The sequence below is a fragment of the Haliotis cracherodii genome, unplaced genomic scaffold (assembly GCF_022045235.1).
Source record: "Haliotis cracherodii isolate W230 unplaced genomic scaffold, xgHalCrac1.p SCAF_8, whole genome shotgun sequence".
NCBI lineage: Eukaryota > Metazoa > Mollusca > Gastropoda > Lepetellida > Haliotidae > Haliotis > Haliotis cracherodii.
In genome coordinates, this window is record NW_027266341.1 from 19,249,602 (window position 1) to 19,269,561 (window position 19,960).

The 19,960-nt window shown below is 38.4% G+C and overlaps 1 protein-coding gene across 1 annotated transcript in view; it reads left to right on the top strand.

Moving 5' to 3' along the window:
- Window positions 1–19,960, top strand: part of LOC139449432 (TBC1 domain family member 1-like) — a 95,146-nt gene that overhangs the window by 48,474 nt on the left and 26,712 nt on the right. The window contains exons 4-8 of the mRNA XM_071230822.1: window positions 2,994–3,162; window positions 4,258–4,349; window positions 4,756–4,881; window positions 7,213–7,311; window positions 18,472–18,555. Coding sequence (XP_071086923.1) covers window positions 2,994–3,162; window positions 4,258–4,349; window positions 4,756–4,881; window positions 7,213–7,311; window positions 18,472–18,555 — 570 coding nt within the window. The remainder of the gene's footprint in view (window positions 1–2,993; window positions 3,163–4,257; window positions 4,350–4,755; window positions 4,882–7,212; window positions 7,312–18,471; window positions 18,556–19,960) is intronic.

The following is a 19,960-nucleotide window of genomic DNA, read 5'->3' on the forward strand; positions in this document are numbered from 1 at the left end:
GCCTTTATACCATGTTGATGCTGTCATGAAGGGCTGTCACTTGTCTTTGGACAAACACTCTGTTGGGATTATATGTCCTGAGTTTTTTTGTTAATATTTTACACAATTCCTTTTTAGAAATTAGTTCAGGGTATCTGTGGCAAATAGGGTATGATCGAGCTGGCATTCTAATCAAGATTGGTCCATTTTCACACCTTGAAAATAAGTAACAACTCACGTTCTGTACACGGATATATATACCTCACTTTGTCTCTTGACAAGTTTTTTGTGTGAGTTAAGAACCAAGGCCAAAACTGTGAGTAAGGTAATGAATTATTCTTTTACAAAAAGCAACAATTTGAATTAAATATTAGTTTCTGGAAAAGTTTGTGTGTGTCTTGAAAACTTCAGACAACAATTTGAAACATTCTACTTGTTCGGTTATGTAACATAGCTGGTCTGGTGAGATAGGCAGCGACATTCCTGAACAGATCCTGTATTTATTTGAGGGAACGTGTAGAGGCAGTAAGTTGCTGTGTAGAGTTATGTACCTTATCAAGGTGGCAGGATGTACTGGTCATGGGTTGGTTTCCAGATTCACCCCATTTGTGGTTGTTTGTTTGTCTGCACCATTTCCATGCTCATGGCTTTTACCAAAGAACATTTCTGTGATATAAAGAATATATATCACTTGTAGCTTTTTTCTCACAGACATCTGGAATACTGTAAATAGTGTCAAACTGATCATCTCTATAACAAAGTAATACATTCAGTTCTCTATCAAGGGGGAAACCCCTAAATTTTGTGCAATGTGTTGGTGAAATGGCCTGATTTGTCTTAAGTGGTTGAAGCAAATATAACAGTTATAATTGTTTTGATAAATCTCAAGACAGTTTGAGATTTTGAAACACAAGAACATGACAAAGCTTTCACATTGATATGAAAAGTACTCCATTCTTGGCAGCTTGCCAGAGATGTTATCTCACAGCCAAATAAACTTCCCTGCAATGTCTATGCAGTTTTCCTTATTAGAATAGGTACAATTATCAAGTTTGTGTCAGCGACTCTGGTGGATATGAGGAGATTAATACCACAGTGTGTTTTCGATGGCCCATGGTTTTAATGCTCTTTTCATGTAATAAAGAGGGCGTGGCCAGAGCTAATCAAAAAAGGAGTTGCCTAAGGGCTATGAACAATAATGGACAGTGATATTATTGTTAAAAGGTTATTGATATTTCACACATGCCCCAGCTTCTTTAGATTATTTGTTTGTCAAAATTTCACCTACCTTCTTTCACAAAGAGAATATTACTTTACGTTTTGTATTTTCTCATCAGGGACTGACGCCCTGATGTTTTTTAGTTATTTTGTTAAATTGTCTAATGAGCTGAGTTTCATCAAAATAAGATGAAAAGAAAAAAATAATAGACCCAAATCTTGTCTTTGATATTTCATCAGTTTGATTGAAATGTCAAGGGAATAGGGAAAAATATTTCGATGTTAGAAAATAATTTGCGCTCCTTGTATAAGTAGGTGTGAAATATTCATTCTCTTCTTCACTCAAAAATATGTGAATAGGAAATATACAAGTTGGTGTGAGTAATGATCAACTTCAAAATGGATGTCACAAAAATATTTCCATACAATATGTACATGTTGAATTGCAGCAGCCCAGGACAAACATACTTGTTTATACAGGGGCGGTCCGGTAGCCTGGTGGTTAAAGCGTTCGCTCGTCACGCCAAAGACCCGGGTTCGATTCCCAACATGGGTACAATGTGTGAAGCCCATTTCTGGTGTCCCCCGCCGTGATATTGCTGGAATATTGCTAAAAGCGGCGTAAAACCATACTCACTCACTCACTCACTTTTTTATACAAACTGTGTGAATGGCGGGTGCTACTGGTAGGGCTGGACATGCTTACCCTTTTTGTGAACACCTGAATTTTGAAGTTTTATTGTCACGAATTTGATACCTCTTATCAAGGTAATTACTCATAATGATAAATGGATATTAAATCTATAACATACCTCAAATTTCAGGAAATTTCTATATGTTTATTAAAAGCTAACATGAACAAAAGGTCATGAATGCTGTTTGGTGATAGCTTAAGTAAACCAGTTTTGACTGTGTATAAACCAAATTTTGTTTGCAGAGCTCATTAGCAAATGTAAGTTATGTTTGGAAATGGAAGGCAAACAAATAAGACATCTGGGTTATTATTGTCATGTGATCTCCCTGTACAGTTTGTATTAATTTCTAATGAATTTCATGAATTGTTAGTACCGGTATGTGAGAAATGGCAAAATATGCATTAAATAGTTTCTGACTTTAAAAGTTAGTGTATAATTTACCCCCTTGGGGAATAAGTTCTCTTGAAATACAAAGTATAAGTCTGACTAAGGATGTGCAATAATTATTTCCCCTGAAATGAAACTTGAAATGATGAAATAATTACTGAATCAATCAATGAGGATGAAAACAGGGAGAGGATGACCATTAGTTGTGTCATCAACCTTGTCTTTGAAATACATGGGTCATGAAGACCCATTAGCAGAAATATTTGTTTTTGTTGTTTAACACCACACTAAGAAATATGACTTCAGTCTGTAAATAATCGAATCTGGACCAGACAATCCGGTGATTGACATCATGAGCATCGATCCAGGCAATTGAGAAACAATGACAGGGAATCAATTTAGTCGCCTCATACGATAAGCGTAGGTTACTCGGGACTTATGTTCTTCTCCGGAAGCTGCACGGGTTGAAGATATTTGTGAAGTATCATTTCTTCTACAGCTCTGTAGAAGAACGCTTGTTTCACTTCTTCCTTTGAATTACTGGTAAATAATGAAAGAGATACATGTTAATAATTCAAATACACTGTAAATGATTTTTACACGTCACTTCCATGGGTCTAATTGCATCATGATCAAATGATTTTTGCATCATGGAAAACCCTGCCAAGGACTCAGTGCAAGACAAACTATTTCAATGCTCTTCTCTGTTTACAGGTATCAGAAATCATGTGCGCCCTACAGACGGCGTTTGCAACAGCCCACAAAGACAGCATCGCGTCAAAGACATGTAGCAGCAGTGGCCCTGCTCGTTCAGCATCTCACAACCAGATCTGTATTCGATGTCCTCTTCATCAGCTGGAGAAACTCTGTCAGGAAATCAATGGTCAGTGTGCAAAAATTAAGCAGCCAATAGGGCGGGGATGAGTCCAAATTTACTACCGAGGTACCCACCTCCCTATTACCCGACCCTACCCTGGTACCCACTGTAGATATCTAGAGATAGGTACAAACTGTCCGATTTGGAAAAGTTTGACCGTAGCCCTGGCAAAATGTAATCAGATATGTGTGTAAAACAATCTGGTCATGCATACACTAAAGTTTCCTGCATAAAGTTTTATCTTTATTCAGACATATAAAAGTCAGAAGGAATGGTCCATAGTCAGAAAGAAATGGGAACATTAGTGACTTAAAGTGTAACCATAGAGTTTTAGATAATTTTTGTCATTCAACCACAGGTCCGGGTAGTCCTGTGGGTACCCGGGTCCTACTCAGGACCCACCCGACCCGAGTACCCAAGTTACCGTCCCAGCCCTAGCAGCTGACTGCACTGTACTTCATGCCTCAGGGAGGCGGTCGGGTAGCCTAGTGGTTAAAGCGTTCGCTCGTCACACCGAAGACCCGGGTTCGATTCCCGACATGGGTACAATGTGTGAAGCCCATTTCTGGTGTCCCCCGCCATGATATTTCTGGAATATTGCTAAAAGCGGCGTAAAACCATACTCACTCACTCACTCACTCATGCCTCAGGGTTTTATGCATGTGTATAGAATGGATGCAGAAAATAGAATATGCTGCATCACGAGGGACATAGTCGTATCCATTGTACCTAACCCTTGTCAAGAAATATAATATGCTGTAATTAAAGTAATTTAAATTTTTTATAGTTATTAGAACAGTTATTTAGGACGAAATGCAAAGTTTTATTGTCAAATGCTGGGCTGGCTATCAAACGCCGGTTGACATCGCCAGTGGAAGCTGAAAGTGAAACGATTGGAAAAAAATGTGAGATCTTCGACTCCGTGTTTAAGACGACCCCCTTCTTAGCCCCCTGATTCTAGGTACGAAAAACTCGCCTTATACACAGCCAAATTAGGTATTATAAAATACAATAAACAGTATAAAAGCAAAAATATATTTGAATAGTTGAGTTGCAAAGTTCAAGGTATTATGAAGATCAGTCGGTTCTTTTCCTCCCCAGGTTTAAGCCCCCATGCAGCCTATGACCTTCTTGTGAAGAGAGTGCAGAACCTCACTGAGTGTGAAATAGCAGCCATTTCCAACACCCTCAAGGTCAGATAACTCTCTCACGTGTGGAGTCAAAGTAATACACATGTGCTTGTCACAATTAAAACTATTAACAATGAACTATTTTGGCAATGGCATTTATTTGATTATTTGTGGATATCTCTTTTATGGTATGGATGTTTCTCAGCTGTAAATTTATTTTGAATTTGATTCTGAACCCACAGAATTCATTTTTGGAAAAGTTAAGATTTATTTTTTCAGTTTTTCGTGAAGTATTTTAAAAAAAATTGAAATAAAGAGATTTGCTCCTTTTGTTCAACAAACCTTACACACAGCAGTTTTTCGTCCTATAATGTTGCCTTGATTTTGTTGCCAAAGTTAGCAGTCTTGGTACAGCTGATAACCTATTATAGTATGAGATTTCAAGTAATGGTTTGTGTGCTAACCCCAGGTCGAGAACCCCAAGGGATATGATGAGATGGTTGAGATCCTCATGATCGAGTTGAGGAAGTTGTGTGAGAGAAAACAGAAGGAACATGTGCACATCTCAGAAGGAGCCAAGCAGTGCAAGAATGATGTGAGTTGTCTCCCCTACATTGCATAAGCTGTATATCTGCCTGGGGCATACAGGAGCTGCACATGAAATGTCATGCAGAACACTGGTTGTTTGGAAAAAAAGGACTTTTTTTTAAATATGATCATTAGATTGAGAGTTGGATGAAATTATGTCCAGAAACAGGCTAAAATGCATGTGAAAATCTGCCTGCCGGCCCAACATGAAAGCATTTCTGCTTTGATGCCGAATACATTTTCTCATGTACCCATATGTATAATTTAATATAAGTGATATTACATTATACTCTTTTGGCATTGATGTTGTTAGAATTAAAACAAAGTTACGTGAACTTTAATGACAGTTGGATGGATGCAATCATTTTGCTGACACTCCCATAGTTTGAGTATGGGTACTAAATCGTCCCATAGTCTTCCTTGAAAGGTTCCTCCCCTCCCATAGTTAAACAAGAGCGGTCACCCTCCCATAGTATAGCACAGTATAGTGAATATCACTTGAAGATTAGTTTGAGGCATTAACTTGATCGAAGTTTGTTTTAAGTAGGAGAAAGTCTTCAATCTCGCGATTATTTTCGCACGTGGCTGTTCGAGGCCGTCAACAAGTTTCACGTGCGAAAATAATCGCGAGATTGAAGACTTTCTCCTATACATAAATATATTGATCTGTATTCTTTAAGTTGAATATAAATTCTCATTTTGGGATTTTACTAAACTTTTGACGCAGCTCAACTTCTAGTCTTTCCTATTTTCTTAATTATCAAAATACAAATTCAAATGAGAGGTAAGAAAATGGTTGTAAAATATATCTCATGCCTCCATGTGGGGATTGGCCTGTGATTGTTGCACAAGCCAACTTAATGGATTGGTGGTCATTGGTATCATGTCATTTTACACAAATGGTGTTATTTGTTGCTCACAATATTGATATTACTGGTTGTCTTGTCCAGACTCAGCGATTTCATGCTGCCGTCACAGCTGGAACTTTACTGAGTACAGCATTAAGCAACAAATCAGGATGTTTCTGGAATATTGCTAAAAGCGGTGTAAAACCCAATTGACTCGCTCACTCTAAATCAGCCATGGAAATTTAAATGGCAGAATGGTTTTCCTGTATGCCAGTAACAGAAATGGGCTTTGGTAGTTACAATGTATGACCTGGATGACTGCATGACATATGTTTCCCAGTCATGTGGCTATCAATAATTGGTTTGTTGGGTCTAGACACAATAATTGACAAGCAGCTGCTTTCTGCAAAATTACTGACTGACTTGAGGATGCATTCTGTCCACTGTGAGTCATACTGAGGAATAACCTCATGGGGATTCTGGGGCAGAATATGTCCTCTGTACCCAAAGCCACCAAATATTTTGTCTGTTTTTTAATTCTTCACTCAGCAGTATTCGAGGTATTTGATGTAGCGTTATAATAATCGAGTTTGGACCAGACAAACAAGTGATTTATATTATGAATGTCGTACACTGTTGGAGTACAAATGACACGCAAAGAACCATGTCACAGAGCTTGACCAGTCATTCCATTTGGTCTCCTCTTACTACTAGCATAGGCTTGGGGACCTATTCCCCCACGTGGTATTGCCTAGTGAAGAACAGGTGGTTGCAACGTGTCACCTGTCTGACTGTAGGTCATTGCGACCTGACAGTGTGAATAGATGCTCATGCTCTCGACCACAGCTTTGCCTAGTCCAATATGTTACCATGACTACCATTACAGACAGGGATTTATCATAGATTCTTAACTAAGTGGCCATGGTAGGCAACATTGGGGAAAAATTGTTCTTATGTTCAAAATTGGGATTTTTATTAAAGTCCTTATTTTCTTAAAATCAGAGGTATTTTAACATATATATTGTGTTGCATTTAATGCATTAATATAAAACTTAGTGTTTAAGCTCTGCTTCATTATTTGTCCATTTATCAGTGAAATAAAAAGTACCTTATAAAGCCATAAAAGTAGTTATTAGAACATGATTTGGGGTATTCTTCCATTTGGGAATTTTGAATGACATTTGCTGCAGATTTGGGGGGGAATATTGGCCTCTGAGCAAGTCTAGATACATGACTGATATGGCAGGTATGTTCAATGTATTCACTCACTCATTCCACGGAAATAAGAGCTGATGTGTCAAAATAATGACAAGAATGGATGAAGGAACAGATGACCTCTTTTTTTGCTTAAATAGATGATTTGAGAATGTTTATGTTCCTTGATTGAACAGCAATGCTGTTATTTGTTATTTGTAGATCTTCCCCTTGGTAATAACCAATCAACTCATTTTAAAAACTTTCCAGTGCATAGTCAAATCTCTCAATTTCAGTTCAACATCCTCGACGACAAGAGCGTGCTTGTGAAGTTTGATACATTCAAGAATAAAGCAAAGAAAAGTCTGGCCAATTCTTTTGAGAGTTTGTTGAGGGTGAGTAGAGCAATTACTGTTCTTTCTTCTGTCACCGTTATTTGATGAGTGTTTTCAAAAGACATCTTTAACCAACAGCGCAATGTTCTCGGCATCCCCAAGTGTACCTCTATCCGTCTAGATTTGCGAGTGTTGCTGCTGATTACATAAACACATGGTTGTGGGGTATTATCAAGTAAACAGATCCATTTCAACTCCCTGAGGAGTATACTGCTTCAGCAACAATATTGACATTACCACATATATGCATAGCTTTGAGTTGCCTAGGATGTCTCCATATGGGTAGTAAAGAAGACTCGTACAGCGATGTTTTATTGAGTATTTTACAAAGCAGTGGGGATATCGGTGCAAATATTTAATTTGTTTAAGCAAATGAACTGAAAATTTATGCATGTCATCTGATCTCTAGTGCGTAGATCGATGCCTATGTTAAACACTTGATCTGGTCCAGACTTAATTATTTTCAAGGCTGTCGTCATATAGGTTGAATATTGGTGAGTGAATGTCATCGGATCTCTATTGCGTAGATTGATTCTTATGTTAATCACTGGATTGTCTAGTCCAGACTCAATTATTTTAAAGACCACTGTCATATAGCTGGAATATTGCTTAGGGCAGCGTTAAACAACATACAAATACTGCAAATACAATATTAGCCTGTCAAACATGGACAGTGTTAGGATGGCTGCCATAGGTCATGTGACATTGCCAGTAGGATCTGGACAGACTTTGAAAACTTGAGAAAACTAGGACTCCAGCGATAAACAACCCCACTCTTTATCTCTGTAGGTTTCAAAAACTTGTTTTAGATGTGGCGCTATATGGTATTGATTTCTCCCTAATGACCATGTTTTTGAGAGATTCCTTTAAAAGATACATTTGGGATTTATATATTTTCTACATATATCCCTCTGATTTAGATTCTTTTCTGTCAGTAAGCCAAATGTTTTATGAATAGGTCTGAACTGGTCTCAAAATATCATTTGGGAGACACCATGTTTGATAAACATTGTAACATCTGAATCTTAGAATGCTTAAGTGAGCTATCAGCTGATGCCCTTGCATTATAATGGATGACCGGGTATCTATAGCCAGTGTATAATTGGCCATATTCCCCCTCCTTATGGCGGCCATGTATAGCCTATCTGAACTTGTGAGACGTACAACCAATCCTGCTACCACTGAGGCTGGGACTGGATCATTAACTCAAATAGGCTTGGCCAATTTATCGTTGCACAATTGTTGGAATAATTGATTCCACAATTACTAAGTCTATAAAAGATATTGGTTGTCTGCCCTAGATTGGCTAATACTCCTCGATTAAGTTAGCACAGCAAGCTGGTGTGAATCACTCGCATTTTTCCTGAATGTGCTGTCACCATCTATACAATTAATAGGTTCTGCTCTCTGATTTTCTGTACCGGTGTATATGAACTTATTGCTTAGGCTTTGTATTGTGTATGTACAGTTGTGGCTTAGTAGGGATAAGAAAGCATTTGTTTCCCTGTGTGCCAGAGGGCACTCATAAATATGTCAGATGTGCCCCCTGGAATTTAAGTGTGACAGAAAAGTAGTTCTGGTCCATCTTCAGGTGTAGTGATTATCATTTCACCATTAGCTAGACAATAAGCAGTTGTAATTCAGAAGACCCATGAAGATCCGGGTCAAATTGGGTCTTCAGCAACCCACGCTTTCTGTAAGATGCGACTATGCTTGTCAATCACTGGATTGTCTGGTCTAGACTTGATTATTTGCAGACCCCTGTCAAATAGCTGTAATATTGCTGAGTGTCTCGTTAAACAACAAACAAATGTAAATTAGAAAGTTTGCCTGCTTCCTTTTCATTGAGATTGATCACATTTATTATTCCTCAGATTTTTTTTAATTTATGTAATTTCTATGTTTATCCAGGTTAATTATGCAAAATGACATTCACTTCAAAATGTTAAAAAAATTGAATGCAAACATTTATTGTTTCATATAATACACATCATCACAAGGTAGTTTTTACAAATAAATTCCTATAATTTATATGTGTCATTCAATGAGTAAATTAAACACAACCAATAAATACACTAATACTACTTACTGAAGATAAAATTATGAAATATAAGTAACCAGCTCAATGATCGTTATGACATTTAAAATAAATTGTCCTTTTCTTACCTTCAGACACTGAAAATGTGAAAATTAATAAAAGATGTTCAAAATATATACTGAGAAACATTTAAAAGTGAAATGAAATTTTTATGTACCAAACTCAATGAGTGACAATAAGAAATTGCATATTCCTATGACATCTGTTAAAAAAGAAAACTATTTTGAAAAAGTAATACTCTTATATGCATAATTTGCTTAATTACACCTTACATCGCATCTTCCCGAGGCAAGAGAGTTAACTGACTATAAAAGTCCAGTTTCTACCCTTGCCAAACTAGGCTGGTATTATGGAGTTACATTTTGGCTGGACTAACGAGTTGATGTGTAGCCCAATCAAAATAGTGAAATAAAATCCGGTTCATAAACTGTCGTGCAGATTTCGATGGATTGCAGGATTTACAAAGCATGTGTACCTCAAAAAATATCCAAAATGTACTAAGATTAAGATAAGTACTACCGTGTATCCCTGTCTTAAAGCAACCCCGCCTATAAGGCGACCCCCCTGTGTAAAAGCCCTCGAAATTGATGCTAATCTATATACCCTGTCTATAAAGCAACCCCGCCTATAAGGCGACCCCCCTGTGTAAAAGCCTTCGAAATTGATGCTTATTTATATACCCTGTCTATAAAGCAACCCCGCCTATAAGTCGACCCCCCTGTGTAAAAGCCTTCGAAATTGATGCTTATTTATATACCCTGTCTATAAAGCAACCCTGCCTTTAAGGCGACCCCCTGTGTAAAAGCCTTCAAAATTGATGCTTATTTATATACCCTGTCTATAAAGCGAATAAGAATGAAGCACATCACCGAAAAACTCACCTTATACATGGCGATATACTGTACCATTCAAATCTTTTTCTTTTGACAATAAAATTGTGGACTGATTTAAAAAAGCTCCATCTTAATTGCAAAACTAAATGAAGAGCTGCTATATAAAACCGTTTTTAGGTTATATACATGGGTGTAAAAATACATATCATTTCTAATATTTGCACAGTTTCTGCATGTAAATAGACATAGTAAACCATCTACAAGATGATACCAACAGTTTGCAGTCTGATCTGTCTGATACATGTCAATTAAATTTGTGAGCGTTAATTTCGCTGAAGCCAAGAATCTAGAACAGTAATTGAAGTCTTTATATTTATTTGTAGTGTCAGAGCAGGTGATACTGCATATGTTGACAGAATCCAGAACAGTAGTTTAAGTCTATATATTTTTTTGTAGTGTCAGACCCTTTGATCAAAGTCATGTCTTGTGACATAACCTTGTTAACCCAAGCCTCTGTCTATATTTATGTTTCATGTAACTAAAGCCTTTCTTAAATGTAAACCAAATTCCCAAATCGTGTAATAAAATAATATCTTATATTGAAATTGTGTATATATGGATGACCAAAGTAAATATTACCATGAAATGGATTTCTTTACCTGACAAGGGTTATATAGTCCCATCATACAGTGTATAGTAATCTGGTGATCCATCTTGTGTGCTCGACACTGTAAGCCAGCGTCATTGTTTGACTCTGCATACCTGCCACACAAATGTTTATGGAGGTGGCAGTGACGGCAGTGATGGCACTCGCTTCATTATCCCTGTCACAGATCAGTGGCTATCCAGTTGTTGACAGAGGTAATTGGTGAACCCACGGTGAATACCAGCCTCCTGGGGTTGTCAGGTGGAGTCGTGGCATGTTCGGATCAAGTTTATCTGTGGTTGAGTACGACCAACTTTAATGAAACCTGTTGCCTGTCACATGTAATCGGAGTTAAGTGGAGTAGAGGACTGACTTCATTGACTAATGGTTGTGGACTGTCACTGTGCGCCAGACCGGGATGGCGTTAGGATCGTGCCATTATTAGTTATGGGGATAGTTTTATGTAGGCGTGAGTGTTAGTTATGCACTTGCAATGGGACATTCAGTACAGTTATTTCAGAGTTTCAGACTTAAAGTGGTGAATGGTGTATTCGAAAATGTGCCTGTGTGATTCATGATCGCTTCATTGGAATTGACTTTCAGTATCTGAAATTAATTTTCAATGTTGATTATTTGTGAATATTGTGAGGTGTTAATTCTTGGGGAAAAGTTTTATCACCTGATTATCTCCTTGTGATAAATGCCAGTCTATTCATGGAATGGATATTACTTGCAGCATTATGAGGACGTGTGGCTGATTCCAGAGTAGATTTTGTGTGGCCTTCATGTTAAAACACACACGTGGAACATGTTCACTTCACGGATTTGTTTTCATGGTGAAAATACATCTTTAGGAACATCTTAAGGATTACTGTGAATTAATAAAGAATCCAATATGCAAGCATTGTACAGTATTGTGTCCATACCAACTTGGGGTAATACGACAACATGAGCCTTGCCGATGAAGGAAGTCGGATGATTGGTGCATTATGGGATAAAGTACGGGAAACGCTGAATATTGGAAGTGGTAGCGAGGATGATGAGTCTACATTTGATACATTCCTTAATTTCTTACGAACCCAGACACAGGTATGTTTTGAAAAAATCCGTCTCACCATATCTGTCATTCTCTCACTTAGATGTCGTTAACAGGCATTTAGAAGTTGGGAGAACATGAATACATGACACTTTTTTAGGGATAGAAACTTCTTTTATTCTTTATTCGATGTTTCAGTACTACTTTGTTCTTCTTCATCAGGTGAATGCTTAGTAATTGCATAAAGTAATATGTATGTCATGATGTTTGTTTGTTTTTTTGCTGTTTTAAGCCACACCCAGCAATAGTCCTGCTATATGATGGCGGTCAGTAAATAATCGAGTCTGGACCAGACAATCCAGTGATTAATATCATGAGCATTGATCCACGCAACTGGGATCGATGACCTGCATCAACCAAGTCAGTGAACCTGACCACCCGATCCCGTTAGTCACCTTTTACGACAAGCATAGTCGCCTTTTATGGCAAGCATGGGTTGCTGAAGACCTATTCTACCCCGGAATCTTCACGGGTCTATATATGTCATGATGTTTACACAACACTACAAGTTGGATGAATGTACAAAGATAACAATATGATAATCTCACTTAGTCACTCATATACTGTAAATCATGAAAATGACACGAGCATGAAATTAATTAAACCAATATGAGTGTACCTTGTTCTGTAAATGCTGGGACGCTTTTCATCTGGGCATGTTGGAAGTTATTGTTATGTCAGGTTGAACGCATACGCCAAACATTGACACACGTTACAAAGCTCCCAATAAACAGTCTAACGTGAGGACCATAGTTAGTGCTTTTCAATATGTTCCGCGTCAAATGTGGTCAGTTTGTTACACAATCAAGTGATCAAGTAGTTATGACAGTCACCAACCATGTATGATTGCATCTTTGTTCTTGGCAAGTTTGTCAAATATGCTTATGATTACAATGAAAACAATGCTCAGGCACTCAGATTTTTTTTGTTTTTTGTTGTTGTTTAAAGCCGCACTCAGCAATATTACGACTATATGACGGCAGTATGTAATTAATCAAGTCTGGACCAGACAATCAAGGGATTGACATCATGAGCATCGATCCACGCAATTGGGATACAAGGACATATATCAACCAAGTCAGCGAGCCTGACCACCCGATCCCGTTAGTCACCTCTTACGACAAGCATAGTCGCCTCTGACGACAAGCATACAGCCACTCAGTTAAAACATCCAGTACAGTAACAGCAGCTGTGGTGAATACATACAACCCTGCTTATGTACATTCAAAGAATTCCGCTAACTCTTGTATCAAAGTATTCTTGTGGAAACAAATAAAACATCATGGAAAAAAACAAACTTTTGTAACCCCACTTGGAACCATTACAATTTTCATATGTGACCTGACGAGGTTCAAGGATGAGATTACTCGCATTACTTTGTTGACACATCATAGACTAGGGGCTGTCAGTCACTCACATTACTTTGGTGACACATCATAGACTAGGGGCTGTCAGTCACTCACATTACTTTGGTGACACATCATAGACTAGGGGCTGTCAGTCACTCACATTACTTTGGTGACACATCATAGACTAGGGGCTGTCAGTCACTCACATTACTTTGGTGACACATCATAGACTAGGGGCTGTCTGTCACTCACATTACTTTGGTGGCACATTGATATCATGATTTACCATATGTAATCCTTCAACCCTGTCGCATGGCCTTGTGTAGCCAGTCGTGTTAAATGGAAGGATATCCGTGGTAATCGAGGTTTGTTGCTGTACTATTTGAAACTACTGTTTTACTGCAAATAGTATATTCTGATATCTTTTTTTTTTAATTGCAGGTTTTACTATATATCTTCAAAATAATGAGAACCAAACCAGGGTTAGGCGATAGCTCTTTTGTGTATTGTCCGATATTTTATTAACATGGGATAGTTTGACAAATCACCATTAAGGTTTCGCACGATCTCTCTGACATTTAATCGTCGAACTACAACAAATATTACCTTTAACCTTTACACTGGTCTCACTGAGGACCCTAGTTCTATTCCCCGCATGGGTGGGGGCACAGGTGGCCCAGTCGTCTAAGGCGCCGCGATTCGCTGTGCAGAGTTGCGTCGCTTGGGCACGCAAGAAACCTATGATTGTGGAATCGAATCCCAGGTCGCCCCGATTATTTTTCTAGGTTTGTCAGCACCGTACCCGTGCTTGTGGGTTTCACCGAAGCGGCAAACGTCTGAGACCTGCATCACTTCAGGCTTTCCTCCCACATTAAGCTGACACGCCGCGATATAACTGGAATACTGTTAAAAGCGGTGTTAAACCCAACTCACTCACTCGCTCACTCCCCACTTGGGTATATTATGTGAAGCCCATCCCTGGTGCCCCCTGCCGTTATGTTGCTGTAATATTGATAAATGTGATCTGAATCTCAGTTTACTCAATGTCCTCACTAGAATATTTGCGCATGAATTAAATAATTTATTTCATAAATTTTAATCTAAGAAGTTCTTATGATGCACACAATCTAAACACACTGCGCCCTATTTTCATCTATAAGATGCACACTTCAGAATCATGCGCACCTCCCATTTAGGGTATGGTTTTTAAGTTTTCTTCGTGTAAAATGTGTTGTCAAAAACTGCTATGTGAGCAGTCTATGAATATTGAATATGTGGGAGATTACAAACTTGGTCATAGTGTCAGTGTAGCAGTACATTTGGCTATAAAAGTACACAACGCAAAAACACTGTGTTAAGAAATCATTAAGAGTTTTCAAACCTATGATATAAGAGTGTTATTGCATCCACATTTGTTCAATATCTGCATATGCAATGAGGTGTTCATTCAACATTTATACACCGGTTTTAATGGCATTGACGTACAACATTGTATAGTGAGCAATTATCAAAAGTAAAGGAATATGAGGTTGGTGTGGGTGTCAGCAGTGTTACATACATTAGAATCAATATATACTTCAATGGGACAATTTCCTGCCACTTGTGTGATCACGATTGAGTGAAAACCATGCTCCAGCTGTCTAGATTCCCTAGAAGTAGGTCAGCAGCGGTGCAACACTGTAGCAGTGTACTGAATTGAGGTGTACTGCTCAGCCTGTGTGTTGTCTTGTTGTTGGTTTGTTGTTTAACGCCGCAGTCAGCAATATTCCAGCTATATGACGGCGGTCTGTAAATAATCGAGTCTGGACCAGACAATCCAGTAATCGATATCATGAGCATCGATCCACGCAATTGGAATCGATGACATGCATCAACCAAGTCAGCGAGCCTGACCACCCGATCCCGTTAATCGCCTTTTACAACAAGCATAGTCACCTTTTACGGCAAGCATGGGTTGCTGAAGACCTATTCTACCCAGGAATCTTCACGGGTCGTGTTGTCTTGTACATGCGTTACTATACGACACTCATGTGAAGGTGAAATGTGATGTCAAATGGGGTTTAATGTCGCTTCCAAGATTATTGCACCTATATAGCGACATGCATGCACGTGTTTGTGTGCTTGTGTGTATGTGTAACAACAAGTACCATCTTTAAACGCCTTTTGGTATGATGCGGCCGGGGATTTAACCCCGGACCTTCCGCTCTCCGGGCAAATGCTCTACCACTTGACCATGGAGGTGTTGGTCTTCAGCAAGCCATGCTTGTCATAGAAGGCTACTAACAGGATCTGGTGGTCAGGCTCCATGACTTGGTCAATGCACGTCATTGTATCCCAATTGCATAGATTGCAGCTCATGTTGTCAGTCACTGGATTGTCTGATCTGGACTTGAATATTTTCATGCCGCTGTCATGTAATGTGAATGTTGCTGAGTGTGGCGTTATACTATACTACGCAACTTTTGATAAAAATATTTGTGGTGCCCAGGTTTAGATTAAAATGTAACTGATTGCTGAGACATGTTTTCATACGAATAGTATTCAAAATTGTAAAAGAGCTTCAACAAGTGCAGCTTCATTTTAAGTACATTAAAGTTCACAGTTCAGTACACTTTTTCAGTACACTATGAATACATGACACTTTTTATGGATACGACTTTTATCCTTTGTACGACGTTTCAGAGCTACTTGCTGTTCCCACGCCTATCAAAGGCTTCTGCTCTCTTCTAGCTTCAAAGGGGCGGTCGGGTAGCCTAGTGGTGAAAGCGTTAGTTCGTCATGCCGAAGACCCGGGTTCGATTCCCGACATGGGCACAATGTGTGAAGCCCATTTCTGGTGTCCCCCACCGTGATATTGCTGGAATATTGCAGTACAGTAGCCTTGTTGTTAAAGCATTCAAACATTGTGACAAAGATTCAGTTCAGCACCTGGGAACAATGTGGGGAGTCCATTGCTGGAATATGGAATAAGTGACATAACACCCTACTCAGTCACTACTATCATCTGTTTTTACATGCATCAGAATATGCACTCTCATGGCTAGAGTTATGAGTGGCAGTTTGTACGTAATGGTTTACGCAGCAATGCATCCAGTGTGAAATAGCATTTCATTAAGCTAAAACAGATGCGTTAGAAATTCTTTTCTGTGTGTCAAATATGAAGTTTGAATTTTGAACAAATCTCTATATTCTCAAACAAGGTGTGTTTCTATTGTGTGCTTATGTTGAAGCCCAGATAAGTGAATAAGAATTTTGAGGCATAAAAGACAAACTGTTTCCTCCAACATGTATATAGGGGATAGAGCATGTGCGCAGAAGGCCCAGGTTCGATTCCCCACATGGGAACAATATGTAAAGGCAATTTCTGTTGTCCTGCCTTTTAATTGCTCACTTGCCATATAGATGAAGGCACCAAATATATTTTCCTGCAACCATGGTATGGCTCAATCTAAATATTGCTGACTCGGGCATATATCATGGGTTCATTATTTCCCAATGGCTTCCTTTGTATTTGATAAGAAACTATATATTTTTTAAATATTTGATTTGATATATAGATGCACTTTGGGAAATGGGAAAAAACCACTGCAAATACCCTGGAGTATATTATCAGTTTTTGCAGAAATAACAAAGCAACAAGTAGACTAAAATTATTTATTATAAAATTGGCACAAAATTGGGAGCTAACTCGGTTGTTGCTTAAGAATGATTAATGTTTTATGAGGTTGGTTGCAGGGGCAAGCCGGCCTGGACAACCGTAGGGAAGCAGCTGAATATATTTTTTAAATATTTGATTTGATATATAGATGCACTTTAAGAAATGGGAAAAAAACACTGAAAATACCCTAGAGATATTCCTTCTTGTGCAACAAACATGGAGTCTTAAGAGTAGGAAAACATGTAGCCCACCGTTTATTTAGTGATTATGGAATCTGCATTAAGTGACTTTCTCTTAATGTTGACTGATAGGTATTCCCCTTATTTAGCTACCTGGAAAATAAGCTTTTGGTAAACTGGCCCTAAGCCTTCAGAAAATAAATGTTTGATACGGAATGACATGTACATTGTCTGTCTGTGTTTACCCTCTACCTTATCGTCTCCGGACTGGGAGGAGGGATTAACTTGAAACTTTAGGGTATGTCTAACACCATAATGGCATCAAAATTAACATTTACAACCTGCTACTTTTGTTGGTCATGTGGCTCGATTGTTGTTAGAAAAACATGGTATTTAGAATTGAATAATAACTTAGAATCTGTAATAAAATTAAATCAAAGCATATTAAAACCTTCTCTGAACCCACAAGTCACAGTGAACAGAAACTGTAAAGGCAGTATGTTCTATAGAGTACTTTCAATGTTATTTAAACTTCAACATCAGCCATTATTGAAATATGAAATTCTTATAATACACTCACAATGTCATCTCCTAGTTTTCTGGATGTTTGAATCTCACTTCAAATAATTTTTGCTTATTCAGACTATCTGTCGTAAGAAGCAGTGATCCGTTCTATAATTCCCTACTGTAATCCCCCAAATTGAGTAGGAATGCATTACCACCACCCATTCTGTCACCCCCAAGTATTATCGTGAAAGTGTTCAGAGCTCCAGATAAGCTGCGTATCTGCGTGAAATACGCATCAGAAATGCAGAAATACGCAGTAAAATATAATCCAAGCGTATCAAATACGCAATGAACAACACAGATACGCTACAAAAATAAAACTTGTGCGTATCATCAACATATTGTGAAGTAACCCTGCGTATTCGATTAGCAAATCAGCAACTTATTTTGAAATTATAAACGGGCATTCCGTCAACCTTGCCAAACTCCACGATGACAGTTACATCATGATCATTTGCCATCACACTTTCTTGTGGAAGTATCGTGGTATTTTTGAGTCCTATAAAGCTCTCGAATCCACACGACACCAGTTTGCAGGGACTAGATGCAGAGTGTTTTTTTTTAATATTTAACTTAAATACCCACATGTGTAAAAACTAGTGGGTAACAGAAATTTGAATACGCAGATAGAATTACTGATACTGATATTTTAAAATGCATGGGTAAAATACCCACAACACCAAAAGCTTATCTGGAGCTCTGGTGTTTTCAAATTGTAACTTTGTTTCTTCCAGGGTCGGAAACGTGATGATGCACGGGAAGCGTTCCGCCATCGGAGTGGGACGAGTGACAGTGAGAGCAGCTGGACCAGATCTATGGTAGGTCCGTGATAGGTCTGTGGTAGATAGTCCAGGTCTGTGGGAGATGGATCAGGTCCTTTGAAGATGGACAAGGTGTGTGATAGGTCTGTGGTAGATTGACCAGGTCTGTGAAAGGTCTATGGAAGATGGAGCTGGTCTGTAGGTCTGTGGTTGGTGGTCCATGGATCCTTTGAAGATGGACCAGGTGTGTGATAGGTCTGTAGGAGATGGACTAGGTCTGTGGTAGATTGACCAGGTCTGTGATAGGTCTATGGAAGATGGAGCTGGTCTGTAGGTCTGTGGTAGATGGTCCAGATCAGTGGGAGATGGTCCAGGTGCGTGATAGGTTAGTGGGAGATGGTCCAGGTGCGTGATAGGTTAGATGGAGATGGTCCAGGTGCGTGATAAGTTAGTGGGAGATGGTCCAGGTGCGTGATAGGTTAGTGGGAGATGGTCCAGGTCTGTGGGAGATGGTCATGGTCTGTAGTCTGTGGTAGATGGTCAAGGTCTGTAGGTCTAAAGGTACTAAAGCTTTTCACAACTTTCATCAGAAGTGAAAAATATGATTATTTTTATAAATTATCAGTCAGTAAATATTTCAATGTAATAATCACAGTCTATAAAACACTTTTTGTCCATTAAACTTCTCATTTCTACCCCTTTAAATCAATACCTTTGTTGTCTCTCCTTGCTGAGATTGACTTCAGTTAAACTGTCATGGCTAGAGTGTAATGAATCACTGCACAAGCTAGAATTAGCTCCTGCGGCCTGTAGATCACCATCAGATTGTCAGATTATCCACAGTGCATTATGCAACGTATATCACCCAGGGCATAAAGCAGATGGGTAACAGTGACTAGGTAAAATAGGAGATATTGCTCACACAAGCGGGAATACTGTCGTAGACCACAGCTGGATGTTAACATGAGGATATTCAGTTTTCGAAAGATTCAAATATTTCAAGTAGGTATGAAGAACTCTCTAGACAAGAAACACATTTTGTTGATTTGTTCTTCAACATTTCTGTTTAATTCCTTTCTGATAGTTTTAAGTCCATGATTTATAATGATTCAGTCCAACTTAATGTAAATTATTTTGTTTTTACTGCATATTTGCTTCAATTTATGGTAGTGGATAATATTTATGTGTAAATATTTTCTGAAGCTAATAAATCCTAAAATAATATACAGATCAATATTTTACACATTATGATTCATTATGTTGGAGGAATGATGTTACTTTCATGGTAAAGTTTTAATGTTATTATATAGCTTAAGATGATTTAACATGTGTGTACTTATGTGTTGGTATTTGTCAAATGTACTATGGATCGTATCTCTAAAATAACATGGAAATACTACTGATGTATTGTTCCCCATATATTGGAGAAGTATAGGTGATGAGCTGACTGTCTCACAACCCC